A 23,740-nucleotide genomic window follows, 5' to 3' on the forward strand; every position below is an offset into this window, starting at 1 on the left:
TTAAAATATTTATTTTAATCATTTGTGGGCAGAATGACTTGCTGGATGAATGCCTTTTCAAACACAGCAATCTGATATTTTGGTTTGTGCTAGACAAGCATTTAAACAGCCACAGTTCAAATATCAGACTTGCTTTATTAATTTTGTTGTACCTCCTTTAATCCAATTTTAAAACGGTTAAAAAATATCAAACAAGACTAACCATGATGAAACTTTCTGAGGTGGCTGTAGACCTTTAGTTGTATAAGTACACAGAAACCCAAGATTTGTGTTTTCATGCATTTTAATTCAAATGCTACAGTATAGGAGATGGGAGCCAATTCAAACTGTATAATCACACAATCTGGGTGTTCTAGAAATGTATAGAGAAATTTACTTTGAGAAAGAAATCTATTGTCGGCCACACTACTTTTAGTGAAGGACGAAATGGAAGGTTATCAAAAGTGCTATAGATGTAAAATGATAGCTGTTTTCTCAGCTTATACTTTTCTTAGCTTATCACACTTATAACCAACCGTTAGAGATGTAAATAAATTCTTAATAAGTATCAGCTAACCATAAATAAGCTATTCTCTAAAGTGGAGACTCAGTCTCTTTATCTATTTGCCCTAGTATTGTATAACTATTATTATTCATGTGTCTGATGGTCGGTTTTAAGTTTATCAAGCTAGGAACAATATGATCTGGGGAAAAAAATATCATTTCATATTTTTAACCCCTTTGATACCCTCCCCCGTTTTGACATCTACCAAAACTAGTATGGCTCTCGGCTCCTAGACTATTGACATAGTGAGTATAGAGGAATATTGTAAACATGCTATGGTTAGTAAAATTGTGACATTTAAAATCCATAAAATATGGGCATAGCCAAAAGAAAAGGATCTCACCCCTGTGGTTCTTTGAAGTTAACTGTTGAGGACATAGTGTTCTTCCTGAATAGAGGGCACTGGAAAGTGTTACATCAAGTCATAAAGAATGAATTCTGAAGCAAATGAGTGTAAGTCAAACCTTTTATTAAATGAAAGGATGACATATTTATTAGTGGTTAAGATAGAAATATGGAATTTTAGAATTTTTCAATGAACATTTTAAATTAAACTTCCTATAATTACTTTAGCAGCGCTCTATTGCACACCCATTGTTGATTTGATTCGTAACACATAGTTACAGAATTAATAGATAAGTTATTAACACTTACCTTATTGCTAATGTGATGTCAATGTTATTTGTACAATTGAATAGAGCAGTCAGTCATGTTCTTTGATGAATTTATTTATTCAGTTAGAAAACTTTTTTCCCATGAACTAAATTTTTAAAAAGCAACAAAAACTTTACATCAGTATTTTTGTGTACCAACTGTTTGCCCTGTCATGGGAACGTTAATAAGTAACTAATGATAACTACATTTATCGTTAACATGATAACTATAATTGTGGTTATCATTGTAACATGATAACTACAGTATATATTTAATACAATGATGACACAGTGATTTGCTTGATTCAAGGCTGATTTGGTAAACAGAGTCTAATGTTGTATATTACACTTTGCAATACTGGGGCTTAGCTTTGCAATACCTGAGAAGATTTTCCAAGCTTGATTTTGATAGTGTCAGAATGGAGAAGTTTTGGTTGGTAATAAGTGATCCTCTGCCGAGACGTGTATGGTTGCATATTGAGATAAAAGAGACGGTGCTGGTTGACATAGGCGATGGTGAGCTTGACAACTTGCTCTGCAGGATTAAAGTTCAGTACTGCTCGGAATGGAGGCAGTTGGATATAGTTTGTTGCGTAGGTACCGGCAGAATACTCTATATCAGTCCAGCTAGACATTACACTTATTGATGATATCATTTGAGATGAGTACCTACAATGAAAAATTAAATTAAATCATGTTTCAATACTATAATAGGTAATTAACATAGTGCATAGTTGTGTTTTGGATAAAGCTTTGCGTAGGTCCAAATAGAAAGCTCTGTATTATACTAGGTACTCAGTATGCACCTTAATGATAACATCTGAGTATACCTACAGTACAATGAAAAGTAAAATTTGCAATTCTGTAATAGGTAATTTTCACAGTACCTAGTTATATTTGTATGTTCTTAATTGTAATTGTTAATCACTGCAAATGACTTGTTAATAAACAAATCTGCAAAAATAGGGTTTCAGTATCTTATTTTGTGTTATAAGTGGTTGCATGAAATTAAGGTTTCTACAACTAAGTAGAAAAATTATTTATTTTTCATGACCACATTCTACTGGAATACATAGTTACTGGCACAGATATTCACATATAAAAATATATTCACTGGACATACGAGTATCACTCATATATCACATCACTAGAGAGTCATTTATTTATTTCTTTTGGATAAAGTAGGAAAATTGGTTGTTTTCTAATAAGTTTTAGTGAAAGTAATGTTTTACAACATCATATTTTATAACCCATTTAGTAAATTAGTTGAGGACAACCTCCTTTAGCTTTTCAGAAAAAAAACAGATTTCAGACTGAAAATTAAATACAGTATAAGGTAGTTTATATTTTGTCCATAAGAGGAGCTAAATTACTCTTTAAAGACTGCATTGTCTTATAAACGTTTCAATTTAATTTTGGACTTAAAAACAACAAATTGGTATATAGGTTTTTGGTTGAGGATTTAATTTAATCTAAAACTTACAAGATTTCTAATTTAATTTCCTTTATAACTGTTAAAAAATGTACTAATCAACTAATTTCTATACTGAAAACGGGTTGTTATTTATATTAATTGTACCTTAATTACATGGTTCCTGCATATATTTGATAGCCATTTTCTTTAATATATCCCATGTTTGTTATATCCTTATGCCTTCAAAAAGCTCCCTATAATGATTAATTTTATAACCATTTAAGGTTTTATTTTAACCTTTTTATTATTTGTTACTGAGGATTATAAAATAGTCATTTGGACTTAGATATGAATTGTCAATTTGTGTATGGTAGTCTTGTGAGTTGAGTAGTCACATATAGACTATTGAGTTGTTATTACATGCCATCTTTCCATTCCCTTCATGAGCATATGTATAGATAAGTATTGTCAAAAGTGTAAAGTTACTGCAGACATTTGTTTATCATTTGTTATCATTCATAGACATTTGAATCAGTGATAATTTGCACATGATCATGCATGAACTAAGGTTTTTAATTTATACAACTGTTATACTATTTCATCTGAATTATTTATTGTTTCTGAGCAATCAACAGTCATGTCAATGTAATCTAGTGTTACAGTTGTTATATCAAGATAACAGAATTAGCTGCTCCTTAGGCGAGTCACCACTGAGGGGTACTGTCCTTACAAGCAGCCCCCATGGCCATTGGTGTTGGTTCAGAAGTCATCTTTAAGTTCCCATATTGCATTATATTGGTGTATTGGTCATAACTTTGATTTTTAACAGTCTTTATTCTTTTCTAAATATGGCACACTTATTTAAATATGTATGATTAAATATTTATGTTGGATATGGATATATTTTTCAAAAAGTACTAATTTAGACTCAAAGATCACCATTAAAGTTATCTAACAGCTGTTCTACATTCTTTTATTTACTTTGTGTTGGTACAGTATTTTATTTTGGAATTGTCTAATCTTATACTATTTTTTGTGTTTTAACACATTCAAAATAGTTTAATACATCACTTCTGAAATTTCACCTTTTTACTCAACTGAGTGAAAAATTGACACTTTGATTTTTAATCAGGAATTGACTGGATAATTAATTTTTTAATTAATAAAATTTAACTGCTGTAAGTCATGTAAGTACATTGAAGAATGGTAAAATATATTCAATAACTCACACAAAAGCATAATCAAATATGAGGCTATTTCCTGTCAAGTTAAAATCAGCTTTGGACTTCACAATCCAAGGGGTGCGTACATTGAATTGCACAGGGAACCCAAGTTCAGTTGTTGTAGAGATGTGGAAAGAGTTCATGTCTGTCTTCTGGTATGTCATCGACTTGCCATTCAAGAACCCTTCAGTCACCATCCTGTGTCCCTCTGTACAGAAAATATGCAATTGTTATAAAATATGGAATATATTAAAGAGGGTATTGGCAGAAATGTTTAGTGCATAATCAAAAACTAAATTTATGTTATTTCAGTGCACTATAATGATGTTCTAAACATATCTTATAACCCCAAAACTATCTATTTGTAAGAAATCCTCTGTAAGCCTTTACCTTTTACCCAAGATTTGAAAGTGTCCTTGTTGATAACGACCATGCGTTCCACCATATTGTTGATTTTGAGGTGTAGATCAGCTTCCAGATGCGGCAAGGAGCGGGTGTGTAATCCTAAGGCTTCACGTATCCGTGTCAGAGTACGTGGCTTATCATTAACATCAGCATGGGGGATGTTGCTATATGGTGTCAACATTTCTTTCATCGCTTTCCATAGTGCATCTATATTGGCCACACTGAAAGAAGCCTGGTCACAACCAAAGAGTTAATGCAGAGATATTTTAATTCCATTACAAACCAGTATGTGTAGTTTTCATTGAAGTGAATTTGTGTAATATGCCCAAATATTTAAGAAATCTTTTAGTATAAGCTGCCTGCAGTCGCCACTGAGATTAATTTCTGCTATATATTCTCTGTATGCCTCTCCCACCAAAATTATAAAAAAGATACTAAAATATAACTTTCATAGTAAAACGCACACACACACAAGTAAAATTGGGTTTGGACTTGTTCAAACAGTAATGTAATTTACATTATCTGATTTAAATTTGTAGTCGTAGTTTGTCTAGTTTGAGATACAATCCAGGTAAAAAATTATACATCTCTCAGATCTAAAAAGCACTATACAATGATATAATGATAATCAGTTTATTAGTGTGTATGAAAGTATACAAAATACAATCAAATACAGTTTTACTGTGATTTTTGTTTGGCAAGTATTTTTGTGTCCTTTAAACACAAAGAGTTGGAGATTTATGTTTATCTTGTTTTAAAGCTTTATTGATTTATGATTAAAACTGCAATATGGATGAATTAAATAAGTGTTGTATTAATGATACTAAGTGTAACACAAACAAATTATAGGATTAAATTATACATTTTCCCTCATTTGAAATCCTTTCCCTGAATTCTGCCATCTTCCTATAGCTTTTGGACCTTCCATAAACTACTAAAATATTACTACTATGTTATTACTAAAGTACACCCCATTTTCAAAAAAGATGACCCATGCTTCCTTAACAATTATCGGCCTGTCTCTATTTTGCCAACTGTGAGCAAGATTTTCGAAAAACTATTTTTGACAAGAATGCTTTGTTTTCTTAGCAAACACAACCAGCTCTCTGAAAACCAATTTGGCTTCAGAACGGGAAAATCAACAGTAGACGCAGTGGTGAGTCTGATCGAAATGGTTGTAGAGGGGTTAGAGTGTCGGAATCCCACCATAAGTGTGTTTCTCGACTTATCCAAAGCATTCGACTGTGTTGACCATAATACACTTCTTGACAAACTTGAATCTCATGGCATTCGAGGTGAAATGAAATGAAATATGCCTTTATTCAAGAGGCGGGAGTTAGGGCTGTTTAGCCCTCTCTACCACTCAACCTCACATAATATACAGATATATATATATATATATATACATATTTACATTTAATGACCTTAAAACTATAACAAATTCCATTTTAAATTTAAATTTAACCAAAATATATACTACTATGTAATAATTAAAAATCAAATTTATCAGCTGAATATGTAGAAAAATTTTTCAAACAAAGATAAATTAAAAACTTAAATTAACAATTTACTTTTTAAATAGTTTCTTGTTATTGCTACATTCATTCTCTCAAACACACAGCCTGACCACAAGCACGCCACGAGCACCGCCATCCGCCACCCCTACAGACCGCCCAGCAACAAGTCCCTGACCCCCGCCCCAAAACGAGCCCGACCTTCTATAACACGAATATCATCAGGAAGAGAGTTCCAGAGGCGACATGCCTGAACAGTGAACGACCTACTGAAGAAGTTCGATCGATGAACAGGAATTGAGAGTAACGTGGATCCCCTTCTCGTAGGTCGCTCACTTATATCGGAAATAATTTGAAATTTTCGGACAGGTAAACAGGTGACATTGTTTCTGATAACTGAATGTAGAGTTGAAAGAATGTGAAGTTGGCGAAGTTGTTGAAGTTTCAGAAGCGATAGCTGTTTGAAAAAATGGAGTCACATGCTCATAACGTCTGAGATTGAAAATAAATCTGATACAATAGTTTTGAGCACGTTGAAGCCTGTCCGAAAGCTCAACAGTCATGTCACTGATCACAGCGTCACAGTAGTTGAAGTGTGGCAGTATGAGAGTTTTAACCAGCATAACCTTGACACTGAATGGTAGATATAAAGCAAAACGCTTTAAACTGTGAATGCCAGCAAATACTCTATTACACGTTATCGTAACCTGGTCATTCCACTTAAGACTTGAGCTCATAGTAAGACCAAGATTTTTTAATTTGTTTTGAAAATTTAGTACGTGGTTGTATTGAGTTCAAGTTTTGGTGCAACGTTGAAGTCCAAAACGGTCGATCAATCTTGGGTTTTCCCAATACCATTGCCTGCGTTTTGTCTTCATTTAATTTCAGCCCATGTTTATTTGCCCAACAAGCAATTGATTCAATGTCTTGATTGAGTAGAACCATAAATGTGCTCAATTCATCAGGCGAACAGTGTACGTAAAATCTGTAAATCATCGGCATAAAGATGAAACTTAGAGTGCCTTATAATAGATGTGACGTCATTAATATAAATTGAGAACAATAGGGGTCCAAGAACAGAGCCCTGTGGAACACCCCGTGTTACGGCTTTTCCATTCAGATATTTTTTCCCTTTCTTTGACACATTGCTGTCGCCCAGTAAGATACGATTTGACCCAGTTAACACACTCATCGGAGAAACCATACTTCTTCAATTTGATGAGGAGAAGGGGGTAATAAACACAGTCGAAGGCTTTGGAAAAGTCAAAAAGCAGTAAAATGGTGATTAGTCTCTTTGTCCATTGCCAATCTGATATCATCGGTGATTTTAATTAGGGTTGTGGTGGTGCTGTGATTAGGCCTGAATCCAGACTGGAATTTAGATAAGATGTTATAGGTATTCAGATAAGATGAAATTTGTTGATGTACCACTCTTTCAAGGCATTTGGAGAGACAAGGGAGAATACTGATTGGACGTAGGTCAGAAGGGGATTGCGGATTAGACACTTTTCTCAACGGAACGAACTAGAGCATGCTTCCAGGTTAAGGGAAATACAGAGGAATTTAAAGAATAATTGAAAATGACTACTAAAACAGGAAGGGTGATGGCAATGTATCTTTAAGAAAGCGCAAAGGTATGTTGTCAGCCCCCAACTGCGTTGCTGGTCATCCTCGCGAAAGCAGCAAGCACATCAGCCTCACTCACAGGTGTGAAAGAAAACTGGCGGCCAGCAGCCTCCCGAGGAGCAGCCTCCAGCTCAGCAATATAATCGCTAGCTGCAGATATATTAACAGGGATATATTAACAGGGGAGGTGTGCCCCTGCTGTGGATTAAATCATTTTTAAGCAATAGAACACAGTCTGTCCAAATTACAAATCACCTTTCAAAACCATTGGATTTGAGATATGGAGTTCCCCAAGGCTCCATCCTCAGTCCAATTATTTTTCTGGTCTATGTCAATGACATCGAGTAATCACTTCTGTACGGGAATCTCGTGCAGTATGCTGATGACACGACTCTCTGTTTTAACGAAAAATCAAAAGAAGTTTTGAAAAAAAAAGCTTTTGTTGACCTTAACAACTGTGTCCAACACATTTTAATAGCCTCAACCTCACAACAAATTCCACAAAATCTAATTTTCTGAATTTCGCCCTGCGGCCAATGGGCGTTGGGTGTGGGCCTTCCATCATGCTGGGGGACTCCACATTAGAAGAAGTTTACTCCTCCAAATTACTTGGAATATACCTTGACCGAGGTTTGACATGGAATGTTCACATTGATTCAGTTTGTTCAAAATTAGCATCTGGCGTTTATGTTTTAAGATCTTTAGCCAAATACTGCCCAAGTCTGTGCTGATGGCGGCGTATTACGGCCTGATTTACCCACATCTTTCCTACGGAGTGATTTTGTGGGAAGCTTGTTCAAACAATCAAATTTTGAGTTTTCAGGCTTCAAAAGAAAGCGATCAGAACAATCGCCAACATGAACTTCAGAGAGTCGTGCAGACCAGCTTTCAAAAAATTGCAGCCGTTAACTCTGCCATGTCTCTATATCTTGGAGGCAGTTTTATTCTGTAAGTCAAACTGTGCCCTGTCTAGGGGCCGTGACGTGCATGAATATGAAACGAGAGGCAGAGACAACTACCGTACTGGGCAACACAAAACAGTGGTTTATGAACGCCTGCCCTCGCAGGCAGATGTCCGTTTCATCAACAGTTTGCCTGATTCCATGAAAAACGTACAAACGCCCAAGGCGTTAAAAACTTGTCTGAAGCGCTTTTTAGTATCTAAAGCATTCTATAGCGTCAACGAGTTTTTGAATTATAGTTGGGAGACCTCCAATCTAGAAGACTGACACTGGCGTTGGCGGTGGAGAGAATTGGCGAGTAAGTGGTATGGATGAATGTAACGTTTGTATGTCTGAATGTAACGTTTGTATGTCTGAATGTGGTATTGTGAATGAATGTAAAAATTATAGATTTATTCGATATGACTTTTGCCACATAATTGTATTATTATCAACGGCAATAAAAGACTTGACTTTGACTTTGACTTTTGAAATGCCCAAGAGAATATATCTCCGATATTTAAAAAGTAAGTTAAAATATAATTCTCTTTAATCTTTTTCAACTAATATAGAACAAACAAAAGTACATAATTTGTGTGAGAATTCAACAGGATTTTATATAAAAATATTATTTCTTATGATACTTGTTAGCGGTATCAGTGCAAAATATTTATATTGGCCATCATTTTTTCTAAATAAACATTAGTCTTCCTTCCATACAATTCCTATTCATGAAATTCCTAAAATTTCAGTATTTCCCAGCTACGTTTTGAACTATTGCTTTGGTATTATTAAGAGATGTTTTGCTTTCTAAAGATATTCCTTACTATTCTTGACTAATGGCAAGGTTTCAGGCATGTTTCTTGATCCTACAGTATCAATGCTTAGTGATACATGATATGTTTTACAAATTAAGCATCAGAAATATTATTTCATACAATGTATGGTCTTCCTGCCATTTTTATCATCATAACCTATGATTTCAAAGACAAATAACATGCTTTCTATAAAAATAAAAAGTTTTAAGTATTGATCGTTGTCATGATATTAAAATTTTCTAGTAATTACAGTAATTTGTTTGATACAACTGCACTGCATGTTCAACCTGTTACAAATACAAAGCTTTTATAATAACCTATAATAAAATGTGGTTCATATACTATATACTAAATTCAAATTTTAAAATTGTGAGGACTTAGAAAATTTGTTTTACTAATAAGAGAGAGAAAGAGAGAGAAAGACAAAGAGGATAGATAATATAAATGGCTTTTTATATTTTTAGGGATTGAATAAAAATAATGAAAGTACAACTAATTGAAGTCTGTTGACTTACTTGGTCATTGAAAGATCTTGGACTGTTTGTACATAGAAGAAATGCTGTAAGATTGAGTGTCCAAGTGGGTCCACCTTGATGAACCAAGATTGTGCTAATGTAGTGAATTGTAAATATTTTATTCATATTTGTAGCTACTAGTAACTGATAAATGTCCATTCTTTCACGAGTAACTTCATCTTAATGCTGCTGTTCAGCTTGAGGCTCAATAAATAGCATTACATGTTCTCTCTATTTACAAAATCTGTGTTTTCTAGAGATTACCCCTATTGTTACCCATTGCAGAAAATGGGAAACTAGACAAACAAGGTTGCTGATTCAACTTCTGGTTTATTTTCTTTCAAATGATTACAAATCCAAAATCATTCACCACTGTCTCTAATTTGTAAAACTGATAGAAACAAATTATTATACCTAAAAAAATATTTGTAGTAGTTGTTTGTATACATTTTGTATTAATACCTCCATGTTAGTTCTGAAGAAGCCAGAGGATCGAGAGGAGTGTCGGTAGTAAAGGTTAGAGAAATTGTAGAAGCGCATCCAGGATAGCTGCTCCAGAATCTGTTTCTCCATATCGCTGGTAAACCATGAGGTCATCAGGTTGTAGGGCTCATGGGCTTTTACTTTGATTGGTTTTGTCAATGGTAGAACCAGAAGAGCTGATCTGGCTCTGTTTTAAAATCAAAACAAATCTTAATCAAAGTTCACTAATAACAAATATTAACTAGCTCTCCTATTTCTGTCAAAATATCGCCATGTTTTCTCAATTTATCTATGTTAACTTTTTGCTCTGTAAATCAATCTTTGCAAATTAAAAGTGACTCAGTAGTTGCACTAAAATTATAACTGATAACACTAAGTGTAACAAACAAATTATAGGAGTAAATTGTTTCCCTCATTAGAAATTCTGATGAGGAAATTATTGGATTGTTTTGTATGGTACATATATTTTTGCCATTCAAACCGTAACTTAAAAAAGTGCTACTAAATTAGGTAGCGAAATTATTTGTTTTGAACAGTAAAATTAATAGTAAAACTGTCATTGTATTGAAATTTAAGATGAATAATTAATAAAAGTATTGATCTGTAGATACAAATTTTACAATTAGAATTTGTTAAACTTTTCATGTTTGGTTTTAGACATTGCACTACCTGGATCGTTTTGATCAACTCCAGTCCAAACTGTAATACTGCTGTTATTTACCGCACAAAGGGTTAAAATTGTATACTACAAGTAGTGAAGTATCGTCAGTTAATTCTTAGTATGCTATAAACAAATTACCTATACTATACTGATCCAATATAATAGTTATTTAGCAAACTAAGGATTAAAAAGCTACATGACGTATTATTAGTTGTATACTAAATTAATTTGAGGATTTAAATAGTAATAAAATTTATTAAAGCAATAAATAAAACTAAATATGCTACACTAGGTAATTTACTTCACTTGTGAAAAATGTGAATAGATAAAGTATTGATTGATTGATGGCTGCCATTCTAAACATTTTCTTTGTTTAAATTTGAGTTTTTATTTATCATACATGATATGTAACTTGACATATGTGGACAACTAAAGGTTTTCCATCTTGTGCCTTATGGACATTTATCATTAGGCAAAGACTCATTATATTACATAGACTTAACAGGGGCGCATCACAAATATCCGAGTTATGAATGTTCAAAGTTGCAATTTTATTGAAAAGCGTCTAAAATTGGTACCCTTTTTTTGTAAGTAAATTGTTTGTTTATATGACTAAACACAGAAATAAACGTTATACTCTAATGTAACTCCCGTTGTTGTAGCTCTATTATTAGTTTGTGGTCAATTACACAACTTCAGCACAAGACATCAAGATCAGCCATGGTCTTGATTTATGCCTTAAACTTAACCTATTTAACTCAATATTCTGTCTCATAATGTTATGATTGCACATTTAAAATTAAACACACTCTATATAAACTGCATTTGTTACATAAGATTTTATTTATCCCTGCCTAAACTTCCTGGTGATTAGTAGTAGAGTTGTTTTACTATAAACTTTAAGCTGATCTTTACCCTCCCTTTTACAAGTTGAGATGTACTATAAAATAACGATTTAATGACCTTATATTTCAAAAATATCCGTTGGAGACCCCCTGACACCCCATCCTACTGAGCAGGGAGCATTCTATATCACAACCTCTAGTGTTTCAGACACCCCCCCCCCTTCCCCGAGAAGATTCTAAGTTGAAAAGGTCTAAGATCAGAGAACAAATTATTATATCTGGCAAATTAGATTTACTTATTAACAATCTCAATCTACACATAACATAGCTATGGTGGGAAGGATTGATTCAATGTGAATTGTCAGTTCAGTTCCATTTCACCTTCCACTTAATGAAGCGTCTGAAATCTGATGTGACAGACTTGACTCCTGGAATCTGGAGTCTACATTTGTCTGATAAAAAGTATTGGTAACAAATAAGCCCAAAATGAACACTTTATATTGTTTTGACATCAGAGACACATAGACTACAAAATAAAGTGTAAATTAGATGAAGAGGTATTCTCATTATCTCATCAGTTGCACAATTTTGTTGTCTATTCAGACGGACATGGGCTCAAGATTCCAGGAGTCAAGTCTGTTACAGCATTATATTTCAGATGCTGCATTAAGCAGAAGGTAAAGTGGAGCAGAACTGAACATTTGAATCTCAATCTACTACTTAATACTCACATGTGGGAATACAGGGAGTCTTGGGAGGTAGCCATTGTACGGACTGAGGATGCAACAAACTGTGCAACAGCCGGGCTGGGCTCATACCATGTGGAGATTGCTAGTCGTTGCCACACTGCAATCCCTGGGTCAGAGTAGACCAGCAAGGCTACTGCAGCAAGTCTGGTCCCTATAGGCAGGCTGTAGTTGTGGTACAGAGACATCAATACAGGCACTACCTTGGGGCTCTTGTGTATCACTTGGTATCTGAAATAATTGCAATGAATTAGCTCTGAGATTAGTGAAGAAACACATGGGAATGTGAATAGATAATGTGTGGAATACTTAAGCAGATATTTTGCTTGCAACACAGGGCCAGTGGTTTTGTACCCATCCTAGCTCTTATCCATTTTAGATGTTGATTAGTACCTTAAGCTACAGTTGAGTGGTTACAGGCAACATTATTGGAATTATCACTATCAAATAAAACAAACTATAAAATAGTAGTAAATGCCATTAGAAAAATACTTTCCAATATAGTTTATTTTTTGGGCGAGGCCTTTCAAAACCAAAGGTTTTATCATCAGGCGACTCCATTTGGAAACTATATTGGAAAAGTATTGTTTTAATGACATTTACTACTATTTAAAAATTTTCCCCAATTGCTCCAAGAATCTTCAAGAAACAAACCATGTCTGAAAGAAATGTTACAGGATGGATTTTTGATCCTTATTTTTAAGTGGGTAGCATCCATCACTAGAGGAATGCTGTGAAAGGAAAATTTCCCTCTATTACCAAAAATTACCTCTACTAACATATGTATCCTCTCATTTTCTTCACACCTCGTTTTTTAAGAATAGAGTAAGATCTAGATAGTTTTAAAAGGAAGCTTAAGGTATTTTAAACTAGAAAAATGATTTTATTCTGTACAGGACAATGTCATGTATTATGTTAGTTATTAATAAATTAAATATTATGTTTGGATGGTTATTTTTACGCAAGCTAATGCATGTATTTATGTTTCATGACAATAAAGAAGTTTTGACTTTGACACCTCATCATTAGTAAGTATGTTGTTAACACACCAAAGCAATCATACTATATTACTTAAGCAAACTAATTAAGTTTTAGGTCTAATTATTTCTCACAAATGAACTACAAAGTAAATATTAAATAAATTACTACACAGATAATATCAAACAAAATTTGGAGAATAAAACACAATTAAAAAGTTAGAGATCTTCACTTTTATACAGACTTGGCTAGTTGTTGCCTGTTGCAGGAAATGAGAAAAGAATGTATAATGGATGACGTGTTGTATAAAAGCTCCTTACAATCAGAGGTTAAAGGAATACATTTATTTTAATGGTCATTTATTTCTCATTATAGACCCCTGTTTTTATAGACAGGCATTCTACAATTTCAGGGGCAGCTCTAGGGCCATGCAACCCATGCCCCCTTACAGAGTGCTGCTTACAGAATGGTGCCAAATCAAAGGAAAGATTACAATATACACTACATAAATAGATATTAAATTTTCAATTCATTAAATCTATATCGAAAGTTGATAGCACTCCATAGTATCACTAATTCAATGGATTCTGGAAAGCTTCTGTGCTACAAGTATTACTTTCTTTCCTTATTCTTCTGAAAATTAAAAACAGACTCGCCTGGTGATTCAGTGTGACCACCCTGCTCCCTTCCTGATTGCACCCTGTCCCTGGTTTTGAAGTTGATTGAATTCAAGACCTAACAAATAAAATCAAACTACTTATTTATGTGTGATTGTAGCAGTGTATTCAGTGTCCCCAGATGCCTTTCTCCCTAAATATAATTCTGTCCACTAACAAAGGTTTGTACCTTCTTCCACTTATAAGTCTAATATGAAATAAAATAGAACATTTTATGAATTTTTGATTTTAAGAACTAAAATATGTATATTTATTTATGAGTGGTAAGATTGCATTACTTTCTCCTATCTAAACTTCTATCCAATCGATTACTTATTAAAAAGGGATCTGGCTGAGCTAACTAAATTAAAATAATTAAAGACTGTATGAAACTCTGATTACTTTAGCAGGTAAGTTTGCACGTTGTAACAAAATGAAATGAAAACTGTCTTTGCTTGTAGAGGCAAAGTTAGGACTTAAAAGTCCTCTCTTCCACTTACCCTCTGAACACAAATAAAGAAAATAAAATATAATCCTTCCTATCACAACATTGAAAATGGCATGTAGAACTAGAATTGCGTTCAGTAATATATTGCATCAAGGATCCAATATAAAAATTTACATTTTCAAATTAAAATGTAGTATATTGATTAAATTATAAAAATGTCTTTAATACAATAGGCAACTAATAAAATTATCTTATCCTTATCCTCATACTGTATCATGATACTTAGAAGCTTCTACTGGACTATAGTGATTTGAACTTTTACATTTAATTATTTGATTAGAACCCAATTTCTTGTTGTTATAAACATGTTTGTGAATACCGTAGAAGTTTGTAGAATAAAATTAGACATAAATTTAAATCTGGCATTATTTGTTACATGATTGATTGATATAACTTGTATGTCTTAAGCTTAATAATTAGTTAGAATTATTACAGCTAGAATCTTATTCAGAAATATTTCTGGAGCTGACTATATAAGATTGTATGAAGTAAATATGATCGTTAGTTCAGATTATCCACTGCTACATAATAGATAGCATCAAGCTAATAAAATATTAAGTAGGTGATAAGTATATATAGTCATTGGTTGAAGAAACTGTTTTTGTACAGTTTCTGGGTGATAAAAATCTGTTTAAATATTTCTATAAATTTTGGTATACAGTTTAAAAACAACCTGTACTACAATACTAAAGTCGTAAATCTTCTATACCCTCCTTATAAATTATCGGTTTGACCCCCAAATTTAAATTTTGCTGTGTAATTGCATAAATTGTGAACTCCTTCTCAACTTTCCACTCATAAAAAATACTTGTACTGAAACTGCCTAGCTGTTTTAAAGTTTGTCATTGTGGTCATTATAGAGTGAATATTTATTTGAAAAATGAAAATATATAGTACCAAAAAATAATTATTATAGAAGGGTCAAAAAATAGAAAGGGTGGATGGAGAATGGCGGATTTGGGGTGAAGGTGCTGAAATAAGTTACTGGTTAAATTTCTCTCTAGGGTGGCCCCTGTACAATTTAAATCTGTACTTTCTTTCATGAATGAAGTAACTTGTTTGTCTCAATTACATTTTTCCATATAAAACATTACGCAAATAATTTCACAATAATATTCTTAAATATTGAATTCCTTTGCTAATTCCCGCCTGAACTTTCATGCTCCACTTTAGAGTTTTCCTAATGACCAGTTATACATCCCATTTAGATATTCCTTTGAAACGTCTTGAATTAAAATTGCTTCTTTCAATCACTTTTTGGTTGGCTAACTTAGATGTTTTGTGATAAAATAAAGAACTCTGGCACAAATCACACAGAGGACAACATTAACTCTTTTCTTTGAGCCAGGGTTTGTAGTTCGTCAGTGAATTCTTCATTCACTTTTATGAATCAAGAGAATACTGATGCTATTATAATCAGTGGGTAGGTTCTGTCACCAAGATCAATGTCTGGATCACAAATACTAGGGTACAATAAAAAGGTGTTAACAGTTAAGTGACTGATGTTTTTTGAGTGTCAAGTCTCTCTCGACTATTCTTACAGTATATATGGACAGGTTAGTTTCTTCCCTCTACGGAAGGTTTCCAGCACAGCCTTTCCCTTTAGACCATTCCCGAAGAGACTACTCAGAATATCTGCCATTATATAAAAGCATCAAAAGTGTCAGCATTAAGAACATAGCAGAGACAAATCTCGAGTTGGTAAAAGGAGTTTCCAGATGTGGGAAAACCACTATTATAATCAATTATCACAGGGAAGGTGATCTTGTGCTGTTTCCAATCAAAGATAGATCCATTGATATCAGCAAGTGTATAAAAAAAGTAATATAAAGAAATGCCTCTTGAGGAAATGAGAGACTCCTGTTGAACCTGTCCTGGCCTATCCAAGTAATAAATTCCATGGACTACCAAAACAAGAAAGGAAAATACAGGAGAATAATAGTAAACAAGGTCTTGATGTTGGATGCAGGAGAAATAATCTGCAGGTGCACATGCTAGAGTCTTAGAGTGGTTTTCACAGAGCATAAGAACCAAATACCTTTCATTAACAAGAAATAACCCCATAACCTTAATTATTTTGAAATTCTCAAAATAACAGAAGCAAACTGAGTCCTTAGCCATTCAGACTACTGATGCACAAGCAGTGTGGAACATCTTTTCTCATCCTAACAAGTTATGATAACCGTTAATCCAGAGAGCAATTAAACAATGTCAGTATGTTCAGGAGGTATTACCCACCTGCAGATAAAAAAATACAGATACTGGGTTCTTGTATTTCACTAATCAGAAACGTTTGCTCTTAGGAAATTAGGATCTTAATGCCTCAACTATTCATGAATTTCAAGAAAGTCATGGAGAGTATATTGCATTACAGTGATCCGAATATCTGGGGAAAAAAGAGATCTACAAACCCCTGCAGTATTGCTTGATTGTAATATACAGACATACAAGGACGTGCTAGCTTTGGCTGGGCCCCGTCATGTCCCATCACCGCTTCCCCCCCCCTCACGGTTATCCCATTGACAACATCTTATTATTTTGTATATAAGATTTAATATATGTTACTAAAAATTAGTACATATCGAATTTACATATTTAGTCTATAACAACGTGACAGTTATTAGATTAAGCTCTCATCTGTCGACACAGTCCCTTCTACTAGAGGTGTGGTGGTGCCCGGCCCCTTGTAAAATTGTACAGAAAGTTCAGATTTTACAAATCACTTTATTTTCAGTAACATTTACAAAGCATACAACGTCAAGTGCTCACAGAGCATGTTCGACTAAATCTTTTGCATATTGTCAGAAAAAATCGGTCTTAATACGGACCAGGACATACAGAGTCATTTACCAGCTACACACCAATTCTTGGAGGAGCCCAGACTCGATGTCCATCTCAGGTGGGGGAGTGTAACACCAGATGAAGTGCCTAGTATAATATCTAGTCTTAAACCATCTAGAAGTAAAGATATCTACCACATGGCTAATGACTATAAAATCTATTGCTGATGTAATTGTTTTATACTTGAATTTGTGCATAAATACTTGTCTACATGGAGGCACATTTCCTGACCAACTGGAGTTATAAAAGGTTGTATCAGTTTTTAAGAGGGACACAAGGAGGATACAGCTAGCTATAGGCCTATATCCTTGGTCCCTGGCATAGTAAAGATTGTGGAAGTGGCAGTCAAGAACCAGATTGGTTCTTACTTTGAGACGAATCAGTTGCTGACTCCTACTCAGTTTGGTTTTAGGTCTGTTATGTCTGCGGTTGGCGTGGTCTGTGGCCTTGTTGATTTAATACTGAAAGGCTAGTTGTTACAATTTCTACTATGTGACCTAAGGCATTATGTGATATTTTAACACTAAGTGAACATTGGATACAGCCAGATTGTATATACCTGTATGATACAGCATTGTCTCCATGTGTTCTAGAAACCCTCCATTTATATGAGTTGATAGTTCAATTCTCATAAAATCAGAACTAGAGTGTACTGTGGAATGTTTCTGTGTATATGTTGTTATATATTTGAAATATCAGCCCCTCTTCCGAATTAAAAAGTTTTTAGTTTTATCTGTTTATCAAACCCCAAATAGCAAATTTGGATTTTTTACATTTATTAGAATATTTTTAATACATTTAAACAAAAAGCACCAAAATTTAGGATAAACATTAATAGGAGATTTGAATATTAACATTAAAATAAATTCATCTGAAACAGAGTCTTACTTAAATTTGTTATGATCTTTCAATCTGTATTGTTTAAGTTATGAAAAACCAGGTAAAGAGCTTGTTTAGTATTACAAATCTAAAAACATACAGTTAAATGACAGGTGATTCAGCCAAACTTGTTGGACCACTCATGCATTCTAATTGCATTTTCATTGGCTGGGATTTCAAATGGTTAACATGTTAAAGGCTATGTTACAAAAAAGAAGAATTTTGACACCTCTATCAATTAATAGGTTTATGAAAAAAGTTATTAAAATAGATTGGCGACAACTATTTCTATTTTTAAATATTGATGATGCTTTCAACTATTTTCTTGTATTAATGTTTTAACTAGTTCTTATGAAGAATGCTGTTAAGTTAAGGAAATTAGAATTAACTTTTGCTATTGATGTTATATCGAAAACAAATGTTAAAAGAAACAATATCAAAGTGCCATGGATTTCTGAAATATTTATGTTTCTCGGGATATAAAAAGTATTTTTAAATCTAAATTGATCCAAGAACTGGATATACTAGAATGTGTTTGAAGTTAAGCTCTTCAAGGAGTGAAGATTATTTTGAGTCATGAAATAAAATTAGTAGTCATATTGTAGATATAATTTTAGAACCCATTAACTTCTTTGCTTAATTCAATGATATCTGGAGAGGCCTTCCCAAGTTTATTAAAAATAACCAAAGTTGTTTTAATTTACAAGAAAAGATATAAACCAGATCCATCTAGTTATCATCCTATTTTATGGGTTCCAATATTTAGTAAGATCTTGAATATTATTTCAAAGAGCAGTTGTATAAATATATTCTTAAAAACAATATATTTTGTTAAGAACAATTGGGATTTCTTCTAGTTCTAAATACAACAAAAGCCGTTGAATCAATAGCTGATAGTATTTTGTTAAATTTTAAATAAACCTCATCTGCAAAATTAATTGAACAAAAGCATCGTACTGAATAAATCATAAACTACTTTCGAATAAACTAAAAACTACTGCTATGATTTACAAAATAATGAGTTTAAATTCTTGTCTCCTTTTTTGGGTAATAGAAAAAAAATGGTTGTCACAGGAGAGAAAAATCAAGCTTTAAAAGCATACACATAGGAATACCTTAGTGATTAGTACTGAGTCTTTTCCTATATGTCACATAGTTCTGTTTTGTATGCAGATTAGACCACTCTCGTAACTTTTTCATAAATATATAGAAATAACTAATAACTGATTGGTATATATTTAGATAGCACATTAAGTTTGGATTGTTATACTGACATCCTATGTAAGAAATTATCTAGGCATTTACCCTTTATATAAATAAGGAATTGTACAGGTTAAGATACGTTAAAAATAGCTTATCATGAAGGTTTTCACATTTGAGACATGCTTTATTTAACTGCTTAAAGAATTATGAAGAATATTCTTACTAGACAATCATGTCTTCCTATATAGAATTCAAGGTAACCCTGGCTAAAATAAAGTTCTTCCTAAAAATGTTTCACCATTAGACACACAAGAGGTTACAAAGTAAAAAAAAATAAACTGTTACATATATTCTTTGTTTAAAGTCTGTTATTGACGATGGAAGCCTTAGGAAGATAATAGGACATTTGTCATTGTTATACTCATACATTACAAAAAATGTATAACATTGTGTTTCAAGAATTGAAATCTGACCTCTTCGTCAGTTGTTGAAGACCTGTGGAAGACATACCTCCACACATGATGAAGAGGATAAATTTCAATCCTTGAAACGTAGTGTTACATATTTGTAACAATAACAAATGTCCGAAATTGTGTTACTGTTATATCTAATTGAAGAAATAGCACAAACTTTCATAATCCTCATTGAGCATGGTCTAAACACCAATAGTTCAAGGGAGCAATGTACCCAAAAAATTGAGTTTTTGAGAATAAAATGTTATTACATATTTTTGTTTCCAAATAGTTTTAAGTATTAATACAAAAAGTATTAAGCATTGGTTTTGCATTTTCAATGTCAAAAGTGTGTCTTTTAGATTAAAATTCACTACCGCGCAGAGCTGATTTTTCTCCTTCAGGTGTCTATTGGAAGCAAAACGCTTCATATTCATAATATATCATATATAAATTCATTACTAATGTGCTTTATTTCTGTATTTAGTTTACTAGGTTATTTGCAATGTTTTACCATATTCCAACTTTATTTTTTGTATACTGTATGTACCTATTGAATCAAACAGTTGGCCAGCAGCTGTCACTGATCAGCTGTTAGTTGTTGTACCCATATATAACCTTACTTTGTGACTGATTCACTGTTCATGTTGTGTTTTGTGGTTCAGTTTAGTGATTTAGTTTAGTACTTTTGTGTTAGTCATGAAGCAATCAACTAAAAACAGTATTCAAGAAGTAAAGTTGGTAAGAAAAACAAAGCTGCATAGGCATCAGCAAATGTGAATGTTGGCAAAATGTGAACAAATCAAAATGAAAAAATTTAAAAAAGAAGGTGTTACCTATGGGGCTGGCCTCTTTTAACTGCAAAATATGTAAGTAAAATGTAAAATACCAAATACAAAGCAGTTTATGTAAATAGTCTTACTTTTTCATTATAAATAAACATCTGAAGTTTTTTGTAATTTACTGTGTTTGATTTTCCTGTGTTTTCCATCACGTTTACAACATAAATTTTTTATTTTTTGAGCTAGAGAGGTAAAATTTTGTACATATGATCTTCAATATATTTTGCACGAACTGTAGCATGGAAATCAAAATATTTTTAGCCATACTCCTAACATAATTTTTTGCATTCATCGAAAAATTATAATGTAACAAAATTTTAATTATATGTCAGTTATTTATTTTTTACAACAAATCAAAAACCATACTACAGTTTGTATAGCTATTTATTAGCTTTTAAAAAATGTTTTAATCATTGAAATAGGTGCAATACAAAAGGAGTTATGCTGTAAAACTAGAATATTTAATTTTTTTAGACCTTCCACCGACGGAGTGGCGGTAGGGGGCTAATAACACATTTTCTTTTTAGTTTTGTATTAAGGTACACTTTTATCAATAAAAAGATTTTTTAGAAAAAAATATTTTAAAACATTTCTTGGGTACATTGCCCCCTGAAAAAAAATAATACCTTTTTTGTGACTTAAAGTTAAGTAAGTGAAAACTTTAAGTCACTTAATAGCACATAATAGCAGGACAATTAATTCGAAATAACATAATTTCAAGATTGGTGGAAAGCACCGTACTCGAAAGCTTACAAGTGGTTACAATGGGAGATACAAATATTGAATTTAGACAGAAAAACATTAAGAGTATAGTATAAAAGGTAATTATGTGAGGGTATGTAAGGTCGACAAGAAAATGTCAACTAATCATACATCATCATGTAGGTCAACATGGAAATTTTGATTGACATACAAAGGTAAATCCTTTAGGATAGCGTCACATCCCAGGATGGTCATGTTCGAGGGAAGTAATCCCCTTCCATCAGCAGGGTTAAATCATTAGCTTAAATCATTCATTTAATGATAGTTCAAAGACAAAAAGTGGTGCAGGCTGATCTTGGAATTGCAAGGGTGAAATTAGATAGTGACAACGCTGCTATTATAGTATATGCTTTACAGATTATTGCCTACAATAGAGGGCTAATAAAATAAACATTTTCACGGATGACAGACATTATTAAAGAAGTTTGATTCCTATGTAGTTAATTCCACACTTGTCTGGGAGTTACTAGCAAGTCAACTCTTCTCTTGGGAGGATCAAAAAGTCACTAATGAGGAAAGTGGAAGGAGATCTGTGGAAAGTATAAGCAAGTCTCTGTTAATTAAATACATGTAATCTTAGTAGCAAATATTACTCCTACATGGAATGAGTAATTCCTGCAATTCTTGAAGTCTTTTGTACTTGTTACTGCATTACATATTGCCATTAATATTGACTTATAATTATTTATTTTATAAGCTAGCAATTACTCAAAATCTTGGAATTAAAGGCATTTTTCATTTAAGAAGAAATCTAAAAATGTTCACTGTAGACTGTTTCCAAAGCTTAAAATATAATTAAATATAAAAACCATGATATACTTTAATAGTAGTATAGTAGTATAGTATTTCTCACCTCATTGCAAATACAGCAGAGGTCTGGAGATAAGATGAGTACTGTGAGTTGTGAACACATTTTCTCAGTACTGCTATGGTTTCTGGGCTTCCAACATTCCCAATGGCTTGGATGTACACCCGGCGGAGGTTAGGATCAGAGTCCATTTGTTTCTCCAGCCACGTAATGTAGCGTGCAGTAATTTCATTGTCACACTCCGGCCGGACGATTCTGCTGAACATGTGTTGTCTTGTCTTGGAGTTTACACATGCCACTCGCACCAGATTGGACATGGCTAGCACTGCTGATGACACCAACACCTGGTCATATCTCTTGCTGATTTCTTGTACTGTTTCCTGTAAATCATACAATTTTTAGCTGGTTCAAATATAAAAAAAAACCGGTTGGTTTTTATCAATGAACATTGTATTTTATTAAATTTCTAATAAAAACAATTAAATCATACTAATCATTCTTTCCACTGATAATTTAGACAAAAAGACTTCTTGGAGATTATTTCATCTGCTTGACATGATAAAAAAAGTATCTATTTTGAGAAACAACTTCCTTTTAACCCTTTGAGAGTAAATGTCCTACTGGTTGGGTCATTAAGAAATATTTGTTATTTATTAATAAAAGCTGTTTTACCATTCATAATCCACACACATGGAAAGCTTATAATTGGCTTATAATTTTCAAATGTAAGATACATTTTTAAAGGCGTTTGTCAGCTGTTATTAAATTTTTATGTACCATTTTCTTGAAACATTGTGGGTTTAATTATAAGCAAAATTACATTAATTCATCAAGTTATTTGATCTGACACTTACTTTTAGGTTTTTTAGCTTTGTAAGATTTATAAACATATAAATCCAACTTCTTATACCTTACACTACTACTTGGGGATCAAGTTTAAATTTACCGATATCCTATTGAGTCTAAAACACAAATAACTTCACAGATTATAAACAACAGACATTTCCCTCAGTTGTTAAACTTTTTTAAATTTCAATTTAGTTAATTTCAATAGAATATAAATTGTTGATATGAGAAAATAATGTACCTACTAATTCTGATTGGTAAAGATACACAATTCTCAACTCACTAATAATAAATAAAGATAGTATTATGTCTAAACCATGCTACTCATTGTTAAACGTCTTAAGTAATGAGTATTTATAATAACTGATTTGTAATAACATCTGGTACACTGTATTGAATGGTATAAAATTTTCGCGAATAAGAAATGAATTACATTAACTAGCGCTAATTTGTTTGTAGTATTCAACTAGTGCTCTGGTTGAAAAAGAAGGGGTACGGTCACATTAGAAAATGTAAATTCGAAATATGTGAATTTGTACCAGATACCATGTCCCACGATTTTTTAATTGAGGGAGGG

At 32.8% G+C, this 23,740-nt stretch overlaps 1 protein-coding gene across 2 annotated transcripts in view; it reads right to left on the bottom strand.

The window, feature by feature from the left end:
* LOC124369398 (vitellogenin-2-like) overlaps positions 1 to 23,740 on the bottom strand; it is an 89,679-nt gene that overhangs the window by 27,633 nt on the left and 38,306 nt on the right. For both annotated transcript variants that reach the window (XM_046827400.1, XM_046827401.1), the window contains exons 10-15: positions 22,363 to 22,697; positions 12,374 to 12,619; positions 10,116 to 10,323; positions 4,225 to 4,471; positions 3,841 to 4,042; positions 1,578 to 1,866 (exon numbers count right to left, since the gene is read on the bottom strand). In XM_046827400.1, coding sequence (XP_046683356.1) covers positions 1,578 to 1,866; positions 3,841 to 4,042; positions 4,225 to 4,471; positions 10,116 to 10,323; positions 12,374 to 12,619; positions 22,363 to 22,697 — 1,527 coding nt within the window. The remainder of the gene's footprint in view (positions 1 to 1,577; positions 1,867 to 3,840; positions 4,043 to 4,224; positions 4,472 to 10,115; positions 10,324 to 12,373; positions 12,620 to 22,362; positions 22,698 to 23,740) is intronic.

Source organism: Homalodisca vitripennis, chromosome X (genome assembly GCF_021130785.1).
Source record: "Homalodisca vitripennis isolate AUS2020 chromosome X, UT_GWSS_2.1, whole genome shotgun sequence".
In the NCBI taxonomy this organism is placed as follows: domain Eukaryota; kingdom Metazoa; phylum Arthropoda; class Insecta; order Hemiptera; family Cicadellidae; genus Homalodisca; species Homalodisca vitripennis.